The sequence below is a fragment of the Ranitomeya imitator genome, chromosome 9 (assembly GCF_032444005.1).
Source record: "Ranitomeya imitator isolate aRanImi1 chromosome 9, aRanImi1.pri, whole genome shotgun sequence".
Taxonomy (NCBI): domain Eukaryota; kingdom Metazoa; phylum Chordata; class Amphibia; order Anura; family Dendrobatidae; genus Ranitomeya; species Ranitomeya imitator.
The window spans coordinates 41,032,975-41,059,014 of record NC_091290.1 but is presented as its reverse complement, the minus strand read 5'-3'; the positions used below and the strand labels follow the sequence as shown (position 1 = coordinate 41,059,014).

The 26,040-nt window shown below is 43.9% G+C and overlaps 1 protein-coding gene across 8 annotated transcripts in view; it reads right to left on the bottom strand.

Annotated features, from left to right (window-relative positions):
- The window catches only part of LOC138648861 (inositol-trisphosphate 3-kinase B-like), a 227,394-nt gene that overhangs the window by 4,100 nt on the left and 197,254 nt on the right, over positions 1-26,040 (bottom strand). For all 8 annotated transcript variants that reach the window (XM_069738819.1, XM_069738817.1, XM_069738820.1 and 5 more), the window contains 4 exons: positions 18,754-18,838; positions 7,713-7,926; positions 6,379-6,583; positions 81-182 (listed from right to left, as the gene is read on the bottom strand). In XM_069738819.1, the coding sequence (XP_069594920.1) occupies positions 81-182; positions 6,379-6,583; positions 7,713-7,926; positions 18,754-18,838 (606 nt within the window). The remainder of the gene's footprint in view (positions 1-80; positions 183-6,378; positions 6,584-7,712; positions 7,927-18,753; positions 18,839-26,040) is intronic.

Here is a 26,040-nt window from a genome sequence, read left to right as displayed (position 1 = left end):
AACCGTGATGCATGCGAAAGCCCGGGGATCCCTCCGGACATAACGTGAATAGTAGCAGCACAGAAGTCGTCAGATCATACCAGGATGTCTTTCCGTCCCTTGGTGAAAAGAACAAATGTTTCCATTATCTTATCTTTACTCTTCATTTTTTTGAAGTTTTTCTTAACGGGCCCAGCTTCAACCTAGAAGAAGAAATGGCATGGAGCGTTAGGAGGACGTATGAGCGCACAAAGAAATGGTCTATTTTCTTACAAAAACATCACCTTATTCAAGTATGAGATCGCTCAGACCAACGTATCAAAAGACCGGATAGGTGCCGATAGCAAACAGAGAACGCTGACCAATGCAAGTCAATGTGGCTCAGTGGTTAGCACTGTAGGGTCCCACCAGGGACTGAAGAATCCCACCAAGGACAACATCTGCAAGGAGTTTGTATGTTCTCCCCATGTTTGTGTGGGTTTCCTCCAATTTCTTCCCACACTCCAAAGACTGACAGTGAATATAGATTGTGAGCCCCAATGGGAACAGCGATGATAATGTCTGTAAAGCGCTGCGGAATGTGATGGAGCTATATAAGTAAGCAGAATAAATAATGTTGTAGTTCACAAATGTTTTTACACATGAACAAATGGTCTGAGTGTAAGAAAATCGCAGCAGCGCTCGTGTGAACTGTATTTCGGATCAGACTCGCCCATTATAAGTCAACTGATGCGCAAAAACAGATCACATGCAGATTACTATCCGTAAGGCTAGGTTTACACTTGCGTTAGGCTGAGCTGCGGAGAGCTGCGTAGTTCCTCCGTTAAGCCCCGCCCACTTCCACACTTCTTCCATTCAGCCCCGCCTATGTCGGCATGCGTCCTGCGTATTTATCTTTAACACTGGGTACGCCGGCCATACGAATGTATGCGGATGCCTCTGCATGAGTCGTTTTGACGCCGCGTCGAACGCAACATGAAACTGCCCTAACTAAGGTCACCAATGACCTATTAACCGCCAAGAGCAAGCGACACTACTCTGTCCTCCTCCTCCTGGACCTGTCCTCTGCCTTTGACACAGTGGACCATTCCCTGCTGCTGCAGACCCTCTCATCCCTTGGCATCACAGAATTGGCCCTATCCTGGATCTCATCCTACCTAACTGACCGTACATTCAGCGTCTCCCACTCACACACCACCTCCTCACCTCGCCCCCTATCTGTCGGAGTCCCGCAAGGTTCAGTTCTAGGACCCCTGCTCTTCTCCATCTACACCTTTGGCCTGGGACAGCTCATAGAATCTCACGGCTTTCAGTATCATCTCTATGCTGACGACACACAGATCTACATCTCTGGACCAGATATCACCTCCCTACTAACCAGAATCCCTCAATGTCTGTCTGCTATTTCATCCTTCTTCTCCACTAGATTTCTAAAACTTAACATGGACAAAACAGAATTCATCATCTTTCCCCCATCTCACGCGATCTCCCCAACGAACCTATCCATTACAGTAAACGGCTGCCCACTCTCCCCAGTCCCACAAGCCCGCTGTCTTGGGGTAATCCTTGACACTGATCTCTCCTTTAAACCACATATCCAAACCCTTTCCACTTCCTGCCGCCTCCAACTCAAAAATATTTCACGGATCCGCACATTCCTAAACCAAGAATCTGCAAAAACCCTAGTCCATGCCCTCATCATCTCTCGCCTTGACTACTGTAACCTCCTGCTCTGTGGCCTCCCCTCTAACACTCTTGCACCCCTCCAATCTATTCTAAACTCTGCTGCCCGACTAATCCACCTGTCCCCCCGCTATTCCCCGGCCTCTCCCCTCTGTCAATCCCTGCACTGGCTCCCCATCACCCAGAGACTCCAGTACAAAAGCCTAACCATGACATATAAAGCCATCCACAACCTGTCTCCTCCATACATCTGTGACCTCGTCTCCCGGTACTTTACTGCACGCAACCTCCGATCCTCACAAGATCTCCTTCTCTACTCCCCTATTATCTCCTCTTCCCACAATCGCATACAAGATTTCTCTCGTGCATCCCCCCTACTCTGGAATGCTCTACCACAACATATCAGACTCTCGCCTACCATCGAAACCTTCAAAAAGAACCTGAAGACCCACCTCTTCCGACAAGCCTACAACCTGCAGTAACCACCGATTGACCAAACCGCTGCACGGCCAGCTCTACCCTCGCCTACTGTATCCTCACCCATCCCTTGTAGATTGTGAGCCCTCGCGGGCAGGGTCCTCTCTCCTCCTGTACCAGTTGTGACTTGTATTTTTCAAGATTATTGTACTTGTTTTATTATGTATACCCCTCCTCACATGTAAAGCGCCATGGAATAAATGGCGCTATAATAATAAATAATAATAATAATAATAATTTTGTTGCGGCTGACGCAGCGTCAAAACAACGCATGCGGAGGCATCCGCATAGATTCGCATGGCCGGGCGTACCCAGTGTTAAAGATAAATACGCAGGACACATGCCGACATAGGCGGGGCTGAATGGAAGAGGCGTGGCAGTGGGCGGGGCTTAACAGAGGAACTACGCAGCTCTCCGCAGCTCTGCCCAACGCAAGTGTGAAACTAGCCTCAGTCATGCTTTTTTCATGGATCCATTACAATTACCGTATACAGCTCTGTCAAAAATTAAGAGATCACCACATCAAAACCCTGTTATGGGCAGCCCAATCTCCAGCCCTGAACCACACTGAAAACCTCTGGAATGTAATCAAGAGGATGATGGATAGTCACAAGCCATCAAACAAAGAAGAGCTGCTTACATTTTTGCGCCGGAAGCCGTGGGGAAGACTGGTGCAAAGCATGCCAAGACGCATGAAAGCTGTGATTAAAAATCATGGGTATTCCACAAAATATTGATTTCTGAACTCTTCCTGAGTTAAAACATTAGTATTGTTGTTTCTAAATGATTATGAATTTGTTTTCTCTATTATTTGAGGTCTGAAAGCACTGTTTTGTTTTGTTTTTTAATTTTGACCATTTTTCTTTTTCAGAAAAAAAATACAAAATTTATTGCTTGGAACTTCGGAGACATGTTGTCAGTAGTTTATAGAATAAATGAAGTACAGTATTTACATATTACTCACAAATATACCTATAAAGAGAAAAAGCAGACAAACTGAACATTTTGCAGTGGTCTCTTCATTTTTGCCAGAGCTGTATACTCAAGTATAAGCCGACCCAAATATAAGCCGAGGCACCAAATTTTTCCATGGAAAACGTATTGACTCAAGTATAAGCCTGATATGCATGGCCCTGGTATGCATGGCCCACTCAACCCCATCCAGGTCTGCACGGTCCCCTCATCCCCATCCTGGTCTGCACGTCTCCTTTATCCCCATCCTGGTCTGGACGTCTCCCCCATCCCCAGCCTGGTCTGGACGTCTCCCCCATCCCCATCCTGGTCTGGACGTCTCCCCCATCCCCATCCTGGTCTGCACGTCTCCCTCATCCCCATCCTGGTCTGCACGTCTCCCTCATCCCCATTCTGGTCTGCACGTCTCCCTCATCCCCATTCTGGTCTGCATGGCCCACTCATCCCCATCCTGGTATGCATGGTTCCCTCATCCATACCCTGGTATGCATGGTCCCCTCGTCCCTATCCTGGTCTGCACGTCTCCCTCATCCCCATCTTGGTATGCATGGCCGTCATCTGTATCCTTGTATGCATGGCTCCTCATCCCTATCCTGGCATGCATGGCACCCATCCCCATCCTTGTATACAGGGCCCCTTCATACCTATCCTGGTGTGCATGGCCCCCCATCAGAAAAACATAAAAAAAAAAAAACATCCTACTTACCTTCCCTGCGGTCCCTCAGTGTTCTATTCTGATGTCAGCAGCAGATTTATGCTTGTAAGCAGCACATGGCAGTAATATCATGCGCTGCTTACAAGCAGAGAACAGCTCCCGGAGTACTCACTGCTCTCCCCGCCAGGACTATGGGCATGGATGCAGTGAATATTCATTGATCTTTATTAGCGGGCACAGAAACCTCAGTCGCTGGCTTGCTGCAGTGGCCGGGCAATCACATATGCCTGATACTAAAGGGAATGAATATTCACTGCTCTCTACTCCAATGGGCGTGGAGAGCAGTAAATATTAATTTCTCTTTAGCAGTTAGCTGCTGCAGCAGCCGACTCCTGCCTCCTGTGACCCGCTGCTCTGCTGCTGCCTCTCTGTCTTATAATCCGAACAATACTGTATGTGAGACCCTCACACTCATGTAAAAAATAAGAGACACGGATTACATATACAGTTCCTACAAGTAGTATTCAACCCCCTGCAGATTTAGCAGGTTTAATAAGATGCAAATAAGTTAGAGCCTTCAAACTTCAAACAAGAGCAGGATTTATTAACAGATGCATAAATCTTACAAACCAAAAAGTTTTGTTGCTCAGTTAAATTTTTATAAATTTTAAACATAAAAGTGTGGGTCAATTATTATTCAACCCCTAGGTTTAATATTTTGTGGAATAACCTTTATTTGCAATTACAGCTAATAATCGTCTTTTATAAGACCTGATCAGGCCGGCACAGGTCTCTGGAGTTATTTTTGCCCACTCCTCCTTGCAGATCTTCTCCAAGTTATCTAGGTTCTTTGGGTGTCTCATGTGGACTTTAATCTTGAGCTCCTTCCACAAGTTTTCAATTGGATTAAGGTCAGGAGACTGACTAGGCCACTGCAACACCTTGATTTTTTGCCTCTTGAACCAGGCCTTGGTTTTCTTGGCTGTGTGCTTTGGGTCGTTGTCTTGTTGGAAGATGAAATGACGACCCATCTTAAGATCCTTGATGGAGGAGCGGAGGTTCTTGGCCAAAATCTCCAGGTAGGCCGTGCTATCCATCTTCCCATAGATGCAGACCAGATGGCCAGGCCCCTTGGCTGAGAAACAGGCCCACAGCATGATGCTGCCACCACCATGCTTGACTGTAGGGATGGTATTCTTGGGGTCGTATGCAGTGCCATCCAGTCTCCAGACGTCACGTGTGTGGTTGGCACCAAAGGTCTCGATCTTGGTCTCATCAGACCAGAGAACCTTGAACCAGTCAGTTTCAGAGTCCTCCAAGTGATCATGAGCAAACTGTAGACGAGCCTTGACATGACGCTTTGAAAGTAAAGGTACCTTACGGGCTTTGTCTGGAACGGAGACCATTGCGGTGGAGTACGCTACTTATGGTATTGACTGAAACCAATGTCCCCACTGCCATGGGATCTTCCCGGATCTCCTTCCTTGTTGTCCTTGGGTTAGCCTTGACTCTTCGGACAAGCCTGGCCTCGGCACGGGAGGAAACTTTCAAAGGCTGTCCAGGCCGTGGAAGGCTAACAGTAGTTCCATAAGCCTTCCACTTCCGGATGATGCTCCCAACAGTGGAGACAGGTAGGCCCAACTCCTTGGAAAGGGTTTTGTACCCCTTGCCAGCCTCGTGGCCCTCCACGATCTTGTCTCTGATGGCCTTGGAATGCTCCTTTGTCTTTCCCATGTTGACCATGTATGAGTGCTGTTCACAAGTTTGGGGAGGGTCTTAAATAGTCAGAAAAGGCTGGAAAAAGAGATAATTAATCCAATCATGTGAAGCTCATTGTTCTTTGTGCCTGAACTACTTCTTAATACTTTAGGGGAACCAAACAGAATTCTGGTGGGTTGAGGGGTTGAATAATAAATGACCCTCTGAAAAGACTTTTCACAATTTAAAAAAAAAAATAAACAAAGAAATAACATTCTTTTTTGTTGCAGTGCATTTCACACTTCCAGGCTGATCTACAGTCCAAATGTCACAATGCCAAGTTAATTCCAAATGTGTAAACCTGCTAAATCTGCAGGGGGTTGAATACTACTTGTAGGCACTGTAGATGACAATACGGATGGAAATTTTTTTATTTTATTTCTGGATGTAAAATGGACGATTTTGCGTACACTTGTCCCAATCTGGCCTAAATTTGACTACTGCAATACCAGACCACAGCCAAAGGAAAAAATTGGCAGTTTCGCAAGAAACCTTTTTTTTCTTTTTCTTTTCTTTTTTTTTTTTATTTATCCTACTCTCATACAGTCCAGTCCCCATGACACTGGCCAGAAACTTCAGAGAAGTTTTGTTCATGCAGTACTTTACAGAAAACTTTTTTCATACCTGAACTATAGTCGTAAATCGTAAGTTGTAAGTACTATTGTGCAAGAATGACACAGCAGGAAATGGCATTGTTGTTTTTTTAAGTAAGATAGAAAGTACTGTCATCTGGAAGGTCAAGAGCCATTAGGGTTTCTATTGTTTTCTTCTACACCGTGGTATTCCGATTCTTCTTCTGTGGGTTGCCCAGGTTCCCGGAAGCCATTGTGTATTATACTGTAACCGTGACTCACCGTGACACCCTCGATGCGGAATCCCAGCAGCGCCGTGGAGCTCACGCTCTCCCTCCACTGCATGTACCGAGGTTTTGTGACTGCTTGCTGCTTACGTTCTTCTGGTGTGGGAGCTTCAGGGTCCAGCGTCACCATTTTATTATACATGTCTTTCCGCGGGGTTGGCTTCAGAAGTGCCTTGGCCAACTCCTCTTCTAGATATGTCCTGAAACAAGTCCGAAAGAGACATTAACATTAGTTATATCCCAGACTTTAAAGGGAGTCTGTCTGCAGAAAATGACTGTTCAAACCAAGCACTGGTGCTCTGTGCACTCTTGGTATTAGTGATGGGCAGTCTGGCTTTTTGCCAATAAAATCAACATGGTCCGATGAGGTAAAAAATCTGCCCATCTATAGCTAACCATTAACGGAACATTTCTTAGGGTGGGCTTTCAATTTCGTTGGCATCTGAACACAGTTATGCTTACCACCAGTGAAAGCCATTCAGAGACTACAAGAAGCGGTCACTGGGTTGCCGGCTCTCCTCGTTCACAGGGGGGCGAACAACCCATCACTACTTGGTGTAGCTGAGCAGTTCAGTGCCCTATCCCACCTACTTGTTCCCCATCTTTCTCTATCCTTGATTGACAGTCAGTACAAGGTGGTGATGCTCTGAACTGCTCGGCCATGTCAAATGTGCACCACGGCTTGGTATGAGCAATCATTTCCTGCTGACAGACCCCTTTAACTATTCCCACCAATGCTAGTCAATAAAACAGTCAGGATCGGAAATAAAAATTACTCAAAGAGGCTGGATTGGCTTTAGTGGGTGGAAATTTAGACAACTAATTCTAGTGGAGGAGATGAAGACAGGATCCCTAGACGAAAGCTGAGAGTATGGGTGACGCTAGTCACTACTCATGTATAAGCCACGAGGCTGAGTAGTCAAGAGGTTCGAGGTCAAAAGCCAGGAACGTATGTCACAGACAGAGGTGTGAGACGGAGGCATAGTCAGAAAAAGGTCCGAGATCAATATTCCGAGAATGTAGCAGATCATGGCAAAAGGGCTAGGCAAATGGATGGTCAAGAGTCAAGACAAATCCTTGGTTGAGCAGTAAAGATCAGAATACCAGACAAACATGTTTGAGCATTGTATGGTGGTATTATATGGGCTGTTCATTCTGGTATGATTTTAATCCTATGACAGTATTATGTGGACACTGTGTAGGAGTATGATTTAGGTATGTAGCTTACAAGCTAAATCTATCTACAGTACATTTCCCAGGCATTTCTATAGAGCGACCTTGTGTACAGTAAAGAAAAAAGTCAAGATGAATAATAATAATAAATTCTACCGAATTCCAATCTTGCAGTCCATGATGCTGGGTCCCTCAAGGCCCATGAGCAGATCTTCCATCTTGATATAAGTCTGCTCATCTCTCTCCACCAGTCCATAGTAGGTGGGAACATACGGCCGGAGCACATCTTCCATAAGGGCCACAAGGCATGCATTTTCTATAGGACTGAACTTCTTGAGGATGTGACCTCTTTCACTTGCTTTGAAATTACCTGGGAGAATGAAAACAGGAATTAATATGGCAAGAAGTGTCAGACCCCGGAGAGAATCTCACCAGCTCGTATTCGGAGTATTTTAACCCCTTCATGACCCAGCCTATTTTGACCTTAAAGACCTTGCCGTTTTTTGCAATTCTGACCAGTGTCCCTTTATGAGGTAATAACTCAGGAACGCTTCAACGGATCCTAGCGGTTCTGAGATTGTTTTTTCGTGACATATTGGGCTTCATGTTAGTGGTAAATTTAGGTCAATAAATTCTGCGTTTATTTGTGATAAAAACGGAAATTTGGCGAAAATTTTGAAAATTTCGCAATTTTCACATTTTGAATTTTTATTCTGTTAAACCAGAGAGATATGTGACACAAAATAGTTAATAAATAACATTTCCCACATGTTTACTTTACATCAGCACAATTTTGGAAACAAAATTTTTTTTTGTTAGGAAGTTATAAGGGTTAAAATTTGACCAGCGATTTGTCATTTTTACAACAAAATTTACAAAACCATTTTTTTTAGGGACCACCTCACATTTGAAGTCAGTTTGAGGGGTCTATATGGCTGAAAATACCCAAAAGTGACACCATTCTAAAAACTGCACCCCTCAAGGTACTCAAAACCACATTCAAGAAGTTTATTAACCCTTCAGGTGCTTCACAGCAGCAGAAGCAACATGGAAGGAAAAAATGAACATTTAACTTTTTAGTCACAAAAATTATCTTTTAGCAACAATTTTTTTTTTCCCCAATGGTAAAAGGAGAAACTGAACCACGAAAGTTGTTGTCCAATTTGTCCTGAGTACGCTGATACCTCATATGTGGGGGTAAACCACTGTTTGGGCGCACGGCAGGGCTTGGAAGGGAAGGAGCGCCATTTGACTTTTTGAATCAAAAATTGGCTCCACTCTTTAGCGGACACCATGTCACGTTTGGAGAGCCCTTTTAGCCTCAATTTTTTCATTTTCACATGGGCAACAGGATAAAATGGATCCTAAAATGTGTTGGGCAATTTCTCCTGAGTACACCAATACCTCACATGTGGGGGTAAACCACTGTTTGGGCACATGGTAAGGCTCAGAAGGGAAGGAGCGCCATTTGACTTTTTGAATGAAAAATTATTTCCATCGTTAGCGGACACCATGTCGCGTTTGGATAGCTCCTGTGTGCCTAAACATTGGCGCTCCCCCACAAGTGACCCCATTTTGGAAACTAGACCCCCCAAGGAACTTATTTAGATGCCTAGTGAGCACTTTAAACCCTCAGGTGCTTCACAAATTGATCTGTAAAAATGAAAAAGTACTTTTTTTTCACAAAAAAATTATTTTCGCCTCAATTTTTTCATTTTCACATGGGCAGTAGGATAAAATGGATCATAAAATTTGTTGGGCAATTTCTCCCGAGTACGTCGATACCTCATATGTGGGGGTAAACTACTGTTTGGGCACTCGGCAGGGCTCGGAAGGGAAGGCGCGCCATTTGACTTTTTGAATGGAAAATTAGCTCCAATTGTTAGCGGACACCATGTCGCGTTTGGAGAGCCCCTGTGTGCCTAAACATTGGAGCTCCCCCACAAGTGACCCCATTTTGGAAACTAGACCCCCCCAAGGAACTTATCTAGATGCATATTGAGCACTTTAAACCCCCAGGTGCTTCACAGAAGTTTATAACGCAGAGCCATGAAAATAAAAAATAATTTTTCTTTCCTCAAAAATGATTTTTTAGCCTGTAATTTCCTATTTTGCCAAGGATAATAGGAGAAATTGGACCCCAAATATTGTTGCCCAGTTTGTCCTGAGTACGCTGATACCCCATATGTGGGGGTAAACCACTGTTTGGGCGCACGGCAGGGCTCGGAAGGGATGGCACGCCATTTGGCTTTTTAAATGGAAAATTAGCTCCAATCATTAGCGGACACCATGTCACGTTTGGAGAGCCCCTGTGTGCCTAAACATTGGAGATCCCCCAGAAATGACACAATTTTGGAAACTAGACCCCCAAAGGAACTAATCTAGATGTGTGGTGAGGACTTTGAACCCCCAAGTGCTTCACAGAAGTTTATAACGCAGAGCCATGAAAATAAAAAAAAAAAAATATTTTCTCAAAAATGATCTTTTAGCCTGCAATTTTTTATTTTCCCAAGGGTAACAGGAGAAATTTGACCCCAAAAGTTGTTGTCCAGTTTCTCCTGAGTACGCTGATACCCCATATGTGGGGGTAAATCACTGTTTGGGCACATGCCGGGGCTCGGAAGTGAAGTAGTGACGTTTTGAAATGCAGACTTTGATGGAATGCTCTGTGGGCGTCACATTGCGTTTGCAGAGCCCCTGATGTGGCTTAACAGTAGAAACCCCCCACAAGTGACCCCATTTTGGAAACTAGACCCCCAAAGGAACTTATCTAGATGTGTGGTGAGCACTTTGAACCCCCAAGTACTTCATAGAAGTTTATAATGCAGAGCCGTGAAAATAATAAATACGTTTTCTTTCCTCAAAAATAATTATTTAGCCCAGAATTTTTTATTTTCCCAAGGGTTACAGAAGAAATTGGACCCCAAAAGTTGTTGTCCAGTTTCTCCTGAGTACGCTGATACCCCATATGTGGGGGTAAACCACTGTTTGGGCACATGCCGAGGCTCGGAAGTGAAGTAGTGACGTTTTGAAATGCAGACTTTGATGGAATGCTCTGTGGGCGTCACGTTGCGTTTGCAGAGCCCCTGATGTGGCTTAACAGTAGAAACCCCCCACAAGTGACCGCATTTTGGAAACTAGACCCCGAAAGGAACTTATCTAGATGTGTGGTGAGCACTTTGAACCCCCAAGTGCTTCATAGAAGTTTATAATGCAGAGCCGTGAAAATAATAAATAAGTTTTCTTTCCTCAAAAATAATTATTTAGCCCAGAATTTTTTATTTTCCCAAGGGTTACAGGAGAAATTGGACCCCAAAAGTTGTTGTCCAGTTTCTCCTGAGTACGCTGACACCCCATGAGTGGGGGTAAACCACTGTTTGGGCACACGTCGGGGCTCAGAAGGGAAGTAGTGACTTTTGAAATGCAGACTTTGATGGAATGGTCTGCGGGTGTCACGTTGCGTTTGCAGAGCCCCTGGTGTGCCTAAACAGTAGAAACCCCCACAAGTGACCCCATTTTAGAAACTAGACCCCCCAAGGAACTTATCTAGATATGTGGTGAGCACTTTGAACCCCCAAGTGCTTCACAGACGTTTACAACGCAGAGCCGTGAAAATAAAAAATCATTTTTCTTTCCTCAAAAATTATGTTTTAGCAAGCATTTTTTTTGATTCACAAGCGTAACAGGAGAAATTGGACCCCAGGAATTGTTGCGCAGTTTGTCCTGAGTATGCTGGTACCCCATATGTGGGGGTAAACCACTGTTTGGGCACACGTCAGGGCTCGGAAGTGAGGGAGCACCATTTGACTTTTTGAATACGAGATTGACTGGAATCAATGGTGGCGCCATGTTGCGTTTGGAGACCCCTGATGTGCCTAAACAGTGGTAACCCCTCAATTCTAACTCCAACACTAACCCCAACACACCCCTAACCCTAATCCCAACTGTAGCCATAACCCTAATCACAACCCTAACCACAACCCTAATTCCAACGCTAACCCTAAGGCTATGTGCCCACGTTGCGGATTCGTGTGAGATATTTCCGCACCATTTTTGAAAAATCGGCGGGTAAAAGGCACTGTGTTTTACCTGCGGATTTTCTGCGGATTTCCAGTGTTTTTTGTGCGGATTTCACCTGCGGATTCCTATTGAGGAACAGGTGTAAAACGCTGCGGAATCCGCACAAAGAATTGACATGCTGCAGAAAATACAACGCAGCGTTTCCGCGCGGTACTTTCCGCACCATGGGCACAGCGGATTTGGTTTTTCATATGTTTACATGGTACTGTAAACCTGATGGAACACTGCTGCGAATCCGCAGCGGCCAATCCGCAGCCAAATCCGCACCGTGTGCACATAGCCTAATTCTAAAGGTATGTGCACACGCTGCGGAAAACGCTGCGGATCCGCAGCAGTTTCCCATGAGTTTACAGTTCAATGTAAACCTACGGGAAACAAAAATCGCTGTGCCCATGCTGCGGAAAAACTGCACAGAAACGCAGCGGTTTACATTCCGCAGCATGTCACTTCTTTGTGCGGATTCCGCAGCGGTTTTACAACTGCTCCAATAGAAAATCGCAGTTGTAAAACCGCAGTGAAATGCGCAGAAAAACCGCGGTAAATCCGCCATAAATCCGCAGCGGTTTAGCAGTGCGCATTTATCAAATCCGCAGCGGAAAAATCCGCAGAGGACCAGAATACGTGTGCACATACCGAAACCCTACCCCTAGCCCTACCCCTAACCCTACCCCTAACCCTACACCTACCCCTAACCCTATTCTAACATTAGTGGAAAAAAAAAATTTCTTTATTTTTTTATTGTCCCTACCTATGAGGGTGACAAAGGGGGGGGGTCATTTATTATTTTTTTTATTTTGATCACTGAGATATAATCTATCTCAGTGATCAAAATGCACTTTGGAACGAATCTGCCGGCCATTTTGGAAGATGGCGGCGCCCAGGGAGAAGACGGACGGGACCCCGGCTGGATCGGTAAGTATGATGGGGTGGGGGGGGAATCACGGGGGGGGGGGGAATTGGAGCGCGGGAGGGGTGGAACGGAGCACGGGGGGGCGTGGAACGGAGCACGGGGGGGCTGGAATGGAGCACGGGAGGGTGGAACGGAGCACCGGGGGGGGGGGGGGGGTGGATCGGAGTGCAGGGGGGGTGATTGGAGCACGGGGGGGTGATTGAAGCACGGGGGGAGCGGACAAGAGCACGGGGGGGAGCGGAGCACTGGACGGAGGGGAGCCGGAGCAGTGTACCGGCCAGATCAGGGGGCTGGGGGGGGCGATCGGTGGGGTGGGGGCACATTAGTATTTCCAGCCATGGCCGATGATATTTCAGCATCGGCCATGGCTGGATTGTAATATTTCACCCGTTATAATAGGTGAAATATTACAAATCGCTCTGATTGGCAGTTTCACTTTCAACAGCCAATCAGAGCGATCGTAGCCACGAGGGGGTGAAGCCACCCCCCCTGGGCTAAACTACCACTCCCACTGTCCCTGCAGATCGGGTGAAATGGGAGTTAACCCTTTCACCCGATCTGCAGGGACGCGATCTTTCCATGACGCCACATAGGCGTCATGGGTCAGATTGGCACCGACTTTCATGACGCCTACGTGGCGTCATGGGTCGGGAAGGGGTTAATCTGAGAAGTGTGATAATGTAGGGGTGTCCACTTTCACCATTACCTAGGCCAAGTGGACTATGTTAGGCCAACAAGAGAAATGCAGGGATAAACTAGTTAAAATTAATTAGGCTTCCCCTTGTAGAGGTTCATTCAGACGTCCGTTTTTCATGCACGAGTTCCATCCATGATTTTCATGGATAGAACTCGTACCTATGATAGTCTATAGGGCACGAATTTTTGGTGCATGCAAAATCGCAGAGATAGGTCCAATATTGGTCCGAGTGTAAGACCGGCAATGCAAGACTCTGGATCCCTGAAACATCGGACCGCACCCGGACGCCATCTGTGTGTTGCCCATTTTTTGATAAATGATACATAAAAGAAAGTGGAGAAACTTTATTTTTCTCATCTGAGAAAAACTGGTAAAATACTTGGACCAAACTCTGAAGACTCTGCTCAAACTCTGATCAAAGTCACTGATGAAACTTGATTCGTTTTTCTTGTACATGAAAAAAAAGCAAAAGTCTGAATGAGGCTTAAGTCCAATAGCTGATTCTAATATATCCATAAAAACAGTCCCTCTGTAAGGGAAATTTAAAGGGGTTATTTGGGACTATTTTTTATTATTATTTTATTATTATTATTATTTATTGTATTTTATTATTTTATTTATTATTTTATTGTTGTGGCCGGCGTCGATCTCTGCCGGCACAGAGAGGTCACAGATTGCTCCTGCTGACGATTCAGTGTCTTCCGCTGATGTCACTTCAACAAGGAAGCTTCTCTTCTGCTCTGTTGATGGGGTGTGAATGCCGATGTCATGCTGATTAACAGCCAGCTCCCTGCCACCTAACTGCGGGGAGCCAGCTGATAACCAGCCTGACGTCAGCAGTCACAAAACATCGACAGAGTAGCCAGGAAGAAGATGATCTGCTCTTGATGTGGAGCAGCTGAATCGTCCGCAGGAGCGGTCAGTGACTGCTCTGAGCCGGCGCCTTGTAGAACAAGAATGTATTTGAATCTGGTAGCAACTACCTGCCTATTAGTTTTTAGGCCCATAGTAAAAAAAAATAATACTCGAAAACCCCTTCAAAATTTATGTTTTGCACCATTGAAACTGTGTCGGTCTGCGCTTACTTCTGTGCCATCCCACCACTGTACTTTATAAAATAAACCAACAAAGAGGGCAGCCAAAATAAATGCTCCGCCATAATATAACTATAGAATACCCCCCAAAAAATGAACACTTGAGCTTAAAAATAACACTTTATTGAAAAAACTAGGGGATAAAAATACAACAATAAGAATAGAAGTAAAAAAGACACAATGAAAAAGAGAGGCAACACTAGTGCCACGCACGGATACTGTAGCCAGATAGTACAGAAATACAAATATATAAAAATCAATACCAAACTATCTATGGGAGCGAATCATAAATATAGCATATGAGTAATATATTTATACATATAAATAGCGCCCCCCGAGGAAGCAACAGATGCGAAACGCGCGTCGGGGCCCCTCTTTCCACGCACGGCAGCAGGTTGGTTCGCCTCCTTATTTGTTTCTCCCATATCTCCTATCCTTCTATATTACCATGCATGTGCAGCCCTGAGTGTATCTACATATTAATATATGGGACTTCCCAGGACCTTTGTGGCTATGCACTACCACTAACGAGTCATATTGGGTATCTTTTGATGTTAGGATTGCATTAAGCACTTTATTATATTTGTATATATGCTCCTCTACCCCTGAACCCAGGACCTTTGTGGCTATGCACTACTACTAACGAGTCATATTGGGTATCTTTTGATGTCAGGATTGCATTAAGCACTTTATCATATTTGTATATATGCTCCTCTACCCCTGAACTTTCCTACATCCGGATATTACCTTGGAGCTTGTCTATTGGTGTGGTTACCGCTATGTATAAGTATTTAATTATAGAACAGTCTTCCATTTCTTGAGTATTTAACCACGCCATATATATATGCATTTCACATCTGTTGCTTCCTCGGGGGGCGCTATTTATATGTATAAATATATTACTCATATGCTATATTTATGATTCGCTCCCATAGATAGTTTGGTATTGATTTTTATATACAGTTAGGTCCATATATATTTGGACAGAGACAACATTTTTCTAATTTTGGTTATAGACTTTACCACAATGAGTTTTAAACAAAACAATTCAGATGCAGTTGAAGTTCAGACTTTCAGCTTTCATTTGAGGGTATCCACATTAAAATTGGATGAAGGGTTTAGGAGTTTCAGCTCCTTAACATGTGCCACCCTGTTTTTAAAGGGACCAAAAGTAATTGGACAGATTTAATAATTTTAAATAAAATGTTCATTTTTAGTACTTGGTTGAAAACCCTTTCTTGGCAATGACTGCCTGAAGTCTTGGACTCATGGACATCACCAGACGCTGTGTTTCCTCCTTTTTGATGCTCTGCCAGGCCTTCACTGCGGTGGTTTTCAGTTGCTGTTTGTTTGTGGGCCTTTCTGTCTGAAGTTTAGTCTTTAACAAGTGAAATGCATGCTCAATTGGGTGGAGATCAGATGACTGACTTGGACATTCAAGAATATTCCACTTCTTTGCTTTAATAAACTCCTGGGTTGCTTTGGCTTTATGTTTTGGGTCATTGTCCATCTGTAGTATGATACGACGACCAATCAGTTTGGCTGCATTTGGCTGGATCTGAGCACACAGTATGTCTCTGAATAACTCAGAATTCATTCGGCTGCTTCTGTCCTGTGTCACATCATCAATAAACACTAGTGACCCAGCGCCACTGGCAGCCATGCATGCCCGCGCCATCACACTGCCTCCGCCATGTTTTACAGATGATGTGGTATGCTTTGGATCATGAGCTGTACCACGCCTTCGCCATACTTTTCTCTTTTCATCATTCTGGTAGAGGTTGATCTTGGTTTCATCTGTCCAAAGAATGTTCTTCCAGAACTGTGCTGGCTTTTTTAGATGTTTTTTAGCAAAGTCCAGTCTAGCCTTTTTATTCTTGATGCTTATGAGTGGCTGCACCGTGCAGTGACCCCTCTGTATTTACTTTCATGCAGTCTTCTTTTTATGGTAGATTTGGATATTGATACGCCGACCTCCTGGAGAGTGTTGGTCACTTGGTTGGCTGTTGTGAAGGGGTTTCTCTTCACCATGGAGATTAGTCTGCGATCATCCACCACTGTTGTCTTCTGTAGGCGCCCAGGTCTTTTTGCATTGATGAGTTCACCAGTGCTTTCTTTCTTTCTTTCTCAGGATGTACCAAACTGTAGATTTTGACACACCTAATATTGTAGCAATTTCTCGGATGGGTTTTTTCTGTTTTCGCAGCTTAAGGATGGCTTGTTTCACCTGCATGGAGAGCTCCTTTGATCGCATGTTTACTTCACAGCAAAACCTTCCAAATGCAAGCACCACACCTCAAATCAACTTCAGGCCTTTTATCTGCTTAATTGAGAATGACATAATGAAAGGATTGTCCACACCATTCCATAAAATAGCTTTGGATTCAATTGTCCAATTACTTTTGGTCCCTTTAAAAACAGGGTGACACATGTTAAGGAGCTGAAACTCCTAAACCCTTCATCCAATGTTAATGTAGATACCCTCAAATGAAAGCTGAAAGTCTGATCTTCAACTGCATCTGAATTGTTTTGTTTAAAATTCATTGTGGTAATGTCTGTAACCAAAATTAGAAAAATGTTGTCTCTGTCCAAATATATATGGACCTAACTGTATTTGTATTTCTGTACTATCTGGCTACAGTATCCGTGCGTGGCACTAGTGTTGCCTCTCTTTTTTCATTGTGTCTTTTTTACTTCTATTCTTATTGTTGTATTTTTATCCCCTAGTTTTTTCAATAAAGTGTTATTTTTAAGCTCAAGTGTCCATTTTTTGGGGGGGGGTATTCTTTTGTACTTTATAAAGGTAGAGTATCCTCCACAGGAAACATTGATGTCACCATGTGCTCAACCATGAAATATAAAAAAATCTATATTACTGTAGGTGAAGGAAAAGATCAAAACTAGACTCCAATCATTTCCACCCTATGTTTTTTAGGGGGTCAATAGTATTCTCCAGGGCTCCTTTATGGATACAGTACTGGTCTTGAAGATACTAATAGCAGCTACAAGAACACTGTTTTAGGTCTAGAGGTCAACGAAAACCTTCAAGACTGAAGAATTGGACGGATAAAACTCCCCCGAACTATTAGAGAATCAGGTGAAGATTCCGAGTAATCAGATTAGGAAGTTTGTAGGAATCTGGGGAAACTGTGAACATAGAATAGAAAGTGATCAAGTTTGGTTTTTACTTATTCCCTCCTTTCTTTTTGATGATCCTTTTTTTTTTTACCACCTCCCATCTGCCCGGTGTTGCAGTAGTGAAGTTGGTTAGTGGGTGCATTGGATTAGATGTGATTTATGGTATGGCGCATTGACAGATATTACATGGGTTACCCCATCATTGGTGGATCCTGAGGACTGGACGCAGGCTCCGTAGAACTAAGTAAGGAACACGGCAGAGAAATTGTAGCAGTTAATAACTGGTCGTCCCATTACCTATATCGCCCTATATATGACATGAACTATAGCTGTGCTTAAAGGGAACCTGACATGTTAAAAATGGTACCTGCTCTGCAGGTGGGATGTTATACGATGTTACAGGTTCCCTTTCATCTATCTTTACATTTTTTGTGCTGAAGTATATATATATATATCATGGAATGAACTATTTCAAGGGTCTCGGTTCATGTTTACAGATTGGTCTTGAATATTTCTCCTGAGCTTAACGACTCTTTTTGTCACAGCCCACTTGACACTTGGCTCACCTCCACGCTGACACTTGAAGAGAAAACTGAATTCTAGAAACATTACCATGTCTTATCTGCCAAGACTGAAGGATCCCAAGTTTTGTCAAGTTCAGCTGTGAAGTCCAGAGTCTCCTCCTCGAATCTAATTTTTCACTTTACACGTAATCCTCGTGAAAAGTTGAGCAACTTTTATAGGTCGCCATCCAAAAATCTTTTGCTCTTTGAGTAAGCAATAATTGTTACAGTGGGACAATCTCTATTCACAGCACTTTTTATGAAAGTAAGATTTTTCACCAACAATTATTTAAAAAAACATTAATAATTCAAAACTGCAATACTAGATGCAACCAGTAGTAAAGAGCGGCGCTGTTTACATGAAAAAAAAATTTTGGTCCTCTCCAACTACTTTCAAAAACATATTATTTTCCCAAAACAGTTTCTGAAATTTCCTCTGGACTATGAAGCGAAATTGTAATATGCAACAGTCCAAAATTCTACCAAACAATTTTATCGCCAGGAGAATTCAGAGAAAATGTGATTAAATTAAATTTAAATAAATCCAAATGTGCTTTGTATTTCCCCCTAACACTTTCGTAGTCTGGTCAAAACGTGTTTTGCGCGTTGGTATGATGCTATTTTTATGTCCTTGTTCTACCGATAAGTTTTTTTTAAGTCTGTAAACAGAAAGCCTTTTTTTTTTGTCACTACCATTCATTTTAGATCTTCGTACCTTCGTGACCAGCCAACTGCACCCAGGAATTCTGTCGACGGAGGGACCAATGCACCATCGTGAAGAAAGTCTTCCATGATTTGGTCTAGAAAAGAAATGATTATTAAATTAGTAAAAAAAAAACCCAAAAGGCTAGAAAATGCTTATTCTATATCCCCGTCATTTATGGCAGCCACTTTCCTAAAAATGGTCAGTGCTAGCACTACTGATGTAATCTAACTACACATTTTACTCCTTGTCAGTTTTAGATCATCCTGTTCTGAACTACTTCCAACATTTATCTTTATAGCGGTCCGAGATCTGTTTTGCCAATATAGTGATACAATATAGCGCTAGTCCCAGAGCAATGTGCACAATGACAGCGCACTCTCCTGTTGCCAGCTCAGATCAGCAGTAATGAGCCGGCAACAGAGCGTGTTGTCAGAATACCCGGAGTGTAAAGGCCAGTGACATCATTTGCAGGGGCAGCGCTGGGTAGCAGGACAACAAGCTTTCTCTCGCCGGCTACAGAGAGCGCGCTGTCACTGTGCACATCGCACTGGGACTAGCCCAACCCCTGAAATGGAGATGATTCATGACAATCCGTATCACAGAGGGGCAGAGGCTGTGACAGTGACCCCAGACTCTGTCCCCCAACGACTCTTCATTTGATTATCCCAGCATGCACTGGGATTCTCAAACGAAATGTCATCAAAAAGGAAGTAGGAGGGAAAAAAAAGAAAAGCAGTTAGATTGTTTAGTTAGGGAATGGTAGATAACATTTTATTCAAGTATATTAGAAAATAGTTTAGATAATGGCACTAAATAGATTACTTTGGACTTCGGAACACCCCTTTAAGCCTGATCCTAATGTTGGCCCCATTGTTGCGCGACGCTGTATCACACAGGTTGCAGTTCTCTTCATCCAGGGTAAACATTTCCAGGGCGGTTCAGAAAATATCTGTTCCACTGCTGCCCTTTTCATTATTATTATTATTCCATAACAACACCGATCCTCCACCCTAACGAGATGTGCTTCTTGATAAAAAAAAAAGTAACAAAGTCGGTTTCTCTGTTATTCACCTTTTAAACTTTTTAACTGTGGATGTATCAAAATAGAAAATCAGGGGAGTGTTAAAGAGTAATATTATTGTGTTACTTGGCAATGGATTCTGATAAGCGTGCCACCACCTGAAAAGAATGCTGGCCTGAAAAAAAAAAAAAAAGCGATTTTCTTGTAAATTCCAGTATTATTTGATAGAACCATAAAATAAACGCGCCAATAACTATGTCAAAATAATAAGTAAGGGGTCATGATTTACCAGTCATAGTTATGAGCCCACCAATATTGTGTTTTCTGCCTATGCACAGTGTACATGGAAAGCTGGTGTGGGCGGGGTTATGCACAGCTCCGCATTCTGAGCGCTGCTAGATCTGCAGCAGAGAAAACAGGGATTCTATCACAACTGCAGAAAGCAGCCCAGTGACACATCACTGGAATCAGGCTCTCTGCCCCTACATCATGCTGCTCTCACATTACATAGCAAAATCCTGCTGACAAATTCCCTTTAAGTCCTCTAATTTTTTTTTTTTTTTAAATTGTGCTAGGGTATAAAGGAAAACTCTGCGCAGACACTAAGCAACTAGGAAATACAGATAAATAGGAATTCTGACACTTGCAGTATTATGAATGCAGCTCTAGCCCAGCAAAATTAAAGGGAATCTGTCACTAGGTTTTATCTGATAGCAGTAAGATGTATGTTGCAGAGACCCTGATTCTAGCGGTGTATCACTTACTGGGCAACTTGCAGCAGTTTTGATAAAATTACTGTTTTTTCAGCTGCAGATCTAGCTGTTCTCTGAATGCTGAGCTTTGTATAACCCCGCCCAAATCCCTGATTGGCAGTTTTCTGTGTATACTGTGCATAGGCAGAAAGCTGCCAATCAGTGGTGGGGGCGGGGATGGACTAGGGATAATCTCCTGCTGTAAAACAGTGATTTTATCAAAATATACTGTTTCTACACTATGCTGCTCTCAGATTAGGTGTCAAAATCCTGACGACAGATTCCCTTTAATGAACTGTAACACAATGAGATTCTTTAGAAATGTGAAACCTGACATCTGTTGTCTTTGGTCGGATCGATGATCAATATGCAAGTTACAGACATTACAACATCACTAAGAGAACAAAGCGAGTAACAACTGCCGCCTGTCACAACTCGCCCTAATGTCGTCTACTCATTTACTCTGACTTCTACCTAAACGATGACGACTATTGTTTGTATGTCTGTATCGAAGAACACGCTGTGACAATCCATTTATCGTCCAAACTCCCGATGGCAAAGCTAGCTATACTTAGAAAATTATTGCCAACGCATAGGGTTGACAAATGTTTCTACCAGACCTAATTTTCCAATCAGATCATACATATAATAACGTTACTTCGACGATAAGACATTACTTTGGCTATGCATTTGCTAATATGGCGCTGTAAGTTGGACTGATCAAGGAGCATTATCAGTGGAAGATTGGCATCTTTATAATATGGCTTCCATGGACAGACTAAGCACTAGCCATGCCAACTGGCAGATCCCAAGGGTCGCCTTTGCCTTAGGTCCAGCACAGGTATTTGGAGTTACATAGGGCCCCTGGGTTGGGTCCATGAAGTGGCTGCTGGCTAAAGGAACGAGCAGGCAAAAGGTGATCAGAAAGCTGCGTCTATGCCAGGAGGTCAGGGACAGGAATAAATCTGTCAGGCAGAAGGATAGCTTAAACATGGGCTGAGCTTAGAAATGGGAATCGAACCGGCCGAACGAGAGCTGAAAAACTGGAGTGAACCAAAGCAAGTATAAACTATAACTGGCAACTGGCTACACAGCTCTGGCAAAAATTAAAGGGAACCTGTCACCTGAATTTGGCGGGTCCTTTTTTGGGTCATATGGGCGGTGTTTTCGGGTCTTTTATTAACCCCTTTTTCCCCGCTGGCCGCACGCTGGTTGTGAAATTGACTTGCCGTTGCGCCGGCGCACTATGTCCCGTAAGTATTTTGCTGTGTTCCGGGACATAGTGCACCGGCGCATGCGCACTAATGGTTTTCGGCTTTGCCCGCAGTTGGGCAAAGCATACTGCGCGTGCGCAAGGCAAGATTGCTTTGCGCACGCGTTAACTAGGGAGGAGAGCGAATCAACGGCAAGTCAATTTCGCACACTTGGTGACAGAAGCAGATGTTGCAAGAGCAGATCCAGGAGGGGATATGATAAGACCATTTAGCTAACCTCTGTCCTCTATATAATAGAACATAAACCCTGAGCTGAGAATCATGAGTAATACACACGTAGTGTGCATGCAAAATAAATAAAGAGGGCCTGAAACAAAGTAAAAAGTGAACAGTTATTTCCACTGCTCACCGGAGTATTTTTTTGTGTGCTTTTCATGAAAAATATGCCAATATGGCTCCAGACACCAGAGATATGGACCTTTCTATTTAAAGGATCCTATTTTTGATGGTTTTTACCAAGGGGGTGTGGCTCATCGCATTCTCCTAAGGGTGTTCTCTGCATAATTACCCTGCAAGCAAACGCCCTTTTGGTAAAGATCATAAAAATTAGAACTAAATAAAACGGCCCATATTTTTTGAACCATATGGCGGATATATTAAAAAAAGAAGAGTAAAAACATTAATACTGAGTGAATCAGCGGGAAAATAAAGGTCAACATTTGACCTGGTGACAGGTCCTCTGTAACTACCGGAAGATGAGTAGGTGCTTCCAAAGCTCAGTGTACCAAAATTTTTGATCTAATGACGGTAACGTGTAGATACGGGGTCTCTAACTTGATTTCTTTGAAGGCAATAAACACAAAAAAATACAAAAATATACACTGCTCAAAAAAATAAAGGGAACACTAAAATCCCACATCCTAGATATCACTGAATTAAATATTACAGTTGTAAATCTTTATTCATTACATAGTGGAATGTCTTGAGAAAAATAAAACCTAAAAATGATCAACGTAAATTAAAACTAATATCCCACGGAGGTCTGGAGTTGGAATGATGCTCAAAATCAAAGTGGAAAATGAAGTTACAGGCTAATCCAACTTCAGTGGAAATGCCTTAAGATGATGAAATGATGCTCAGTAGTGTGTGTGGCCTCCACGTGCCTGTATGATCTCTCTACAATGCCTGGGCATGCTCCTGATGAGGCGGAGGATGTTCTCCTGAGGGATCTCCTCCCAGACCTAGACTAAAGCATATGTCAACTCCTGGACAGTCTGTGATGCAACGTGACGGTGGATGGAGCGAGACATGATATCCCAGATGTGTTCAATCGGATTCAGGTCTGGGGAACGGGCAGGCCAGTGCATAGCTTCAATGCCTTCATCTTGCAGCAACTGCTGACACACTCCAGCCACTTGAGGTCTGGCATTGTCCTGCATTAGGAGGAACCCAGGGAAAACCGCACCAGCATATGGTCTCACAAGGGATCTGAGGATCTCATCTCGGTACCTAATGGCAGTCAGGCTACCTCTGGCGAGCACATGGAGGGCTGTGCGGCCCTCCAAAGAAATGCCACACCACACCAATACTGACCTACTGCCAAACCAGTCATGCTGAAGGATGTTGCAGGCAGCAGATCGCTCTCCACGGCTTCTCCAGACTCTGTCACGTCTGTCACATGTGCTCAATGTGAACCTGCTTTCATCTGTGAAGAGCACAGGGTGCCAGTGTCAAATTTGCCGATCCTGGTGTTCTGTGGCAAATGCCAAGCATCCAGCACGGTGTTGGGCTGTGAGCACAACCCCCATCTGTGAACGTCAGGCACTCAGACCATCCTCATGGAGTCAGTTTCTAACCGTTTGTGCAGACACATGCACATTTGTGGCCTGCTGGAGGTCATTTTGCAGGGCTCTGGCAGTGCTCCTCCTGGTCCTCCTTGCACAAAGGCTGAGGTAGCGGTCCTGCTGCTGGGTTGTTGCCCTCCTACGGCCCCCTCCATATCTCCTGGTGTACTGGCCTGTCTCCTGGTAGCGCCTCCAGCCTCTGGACACTACGCTGACAGGCACAGCAAATGTTCTTGCCACAGCTCGCATTGATGTGCCATCCTGGATGAGCTGCACTACCTGAGCCACTTGTGTGGGTGGTAGAGTCCGTCTCATGCTACCACGAGTGTGAAAGCACAACCAACATTCAAAAGTGACCAAAACATCAGCCAGAAAGCATTGGTACTGAGACATGGTCTGTGGTCCCCACCTGCAGATCCACTCCTTTATTGAGGGTATCTTGACAATTGCCAATAATTTCCATCTGTTGTCTATTCCATTTGCACAACAGCATGTGAAATTGATTGCCAATCAGTGTTGCTTCCTAAGTGGACGGTTTGATTTCACAGAAGTTTGATTTACTTGGAGTTATATTCTGTTGTTTAAGTGTTCCCTTTATTTTTTTTGAGCATTGTGTATATATATTAAATGCACAGTTACAGCTGTCAGCCCCGGTCAACCTCGCACATCTTTCATCATAGTGCAATGACTTGTGTTAGATTCGCATGAAAGAAATTTACACTGGGAATTGCATGTTTAAAATAGATGAGAAAGGAACATAAACTATCAAGCGTGAGAAAGGAAAATCAGGAGAATCAGGAGGAGGATGTGAGGAGGCCCCGCAGCCCGCTCAGCCATAATGCAGATCTATAGGCCTCCTCGCTAAGCATATCTCATCCTGGACTGATCGCTGCTGCCATCCGGGAAAATAAAGAATATTCCTAGATGGAGAATTTATCATCCGTCTCAGAACATTACTGTAGATAATGAGGACCCACTCGGTTGCTAAGAATTTGACTTTGGGCTAAATCCGGGAGCAGAGTCTATAAGGGGTGTACTCTTTAACCCCTATACAGAAATCTGGACTTTTCGACAGGGAGTTTCCAAAAAGCTATGTCTGAAAGTAACAGCTGAGGAGAAACAGCACAGATGACAGCAGCCCAAGCGCCAAGTCAGCAGATGTCATTGTCAGACGGGCAGAAGTCGGAGCAGACAAAGCATTTCCAAAATGAACACTGGGCTGGCGGAGTTCACTCAACAGATGGAAAGTCAAGATGGTCAGACGTTAATTACCGTAAATGTGGTCAATTACATGTGGTCTGGTAAAATAGAAAATTACAGAAGAACATCTTCGTGGCAACCAAAACTTTATGGACCTTATTCCTTAGGCACTGGTGATTGGGTAATTGCCACATTGGAAGCCAGGTGGTTAGAAGTAGGACATGGTGCATGCCTCGTGTAAGTGCACCCACAGTAACTGAGGTCCCTGTATGAGTAAAGGAGGATCCTGTATAGGACATCCCAAAACCAGGGAGTGGTGGCGTACAGGAGTGGGGAAAATAGCTAGGAGGTTGGCTATGCAGCATACAGGATCTTCCAGCGGGTGAAGACCGGAGAAGATCGGCCACCACACGAACAAGTCTTAATTGCACTAATTAGGGGACAATTATGTTATAGGGGTATTTTTGGCGCACGCTCTTTGGTGGTCAATGAATGACTGAAATGATGCAATAGTTTTTATCTCGCAGAAATACTTTTTTTTATATCCACAATACGAACTTCCAAACATTGAATTTGCCTGGAAATTACTAACCCTGAGTGTATCCAGCTTGTGCCTGATTTATACTCTTGATTTCGTGTTCCTGCGATTGTTTAAAAAGAATTGAATAATGGAAATAATTTGTCTAAATAGCAGTGGCCTTTGCATGAACTGACTCCGAACGTGAGGATAATGTATCGTGATACGCACAGCATTGTCCGTGTGCTCGCGGCATGGGAAGTCGTGCCTCGCTGTTCTGCAAATATAACGGCTATTAATATAGAGGGAGCCACTCGGCAAAACGGGAGAGGAACACGTGAACCCGTCTGAGAAAAAGATCTATGGTACTTGTTGCACCATATTTCTTCATCCTTGAAGGTCTTTAATTATTCGACAACTATCATCATCTTCAACAGGCGGAGACAACTACAGATTATGTTCTGTTCAGTATTTTCGATTTTTGGTAAAGAGGCGGTTGGGATCTAATGCTTAGCTCCACTAATTTCTAGTTTTCTATTAATATTCCATCTAATCAAGAGACAACTTCCCCACTACACCAGAACCTACCGGCATCTGGCTCAGGAACCTGACCAGTAGTGGCCTGAGCCTGAAGAAGAACAATAAATGGGCACGGGAACCTGACCAGTAGTGGCCTGAGCCTGAAGAAGAACAATAAATGGGCCCTCTGCAGTCCAATAGCTCATCATGATGCACAAATACACCTGGT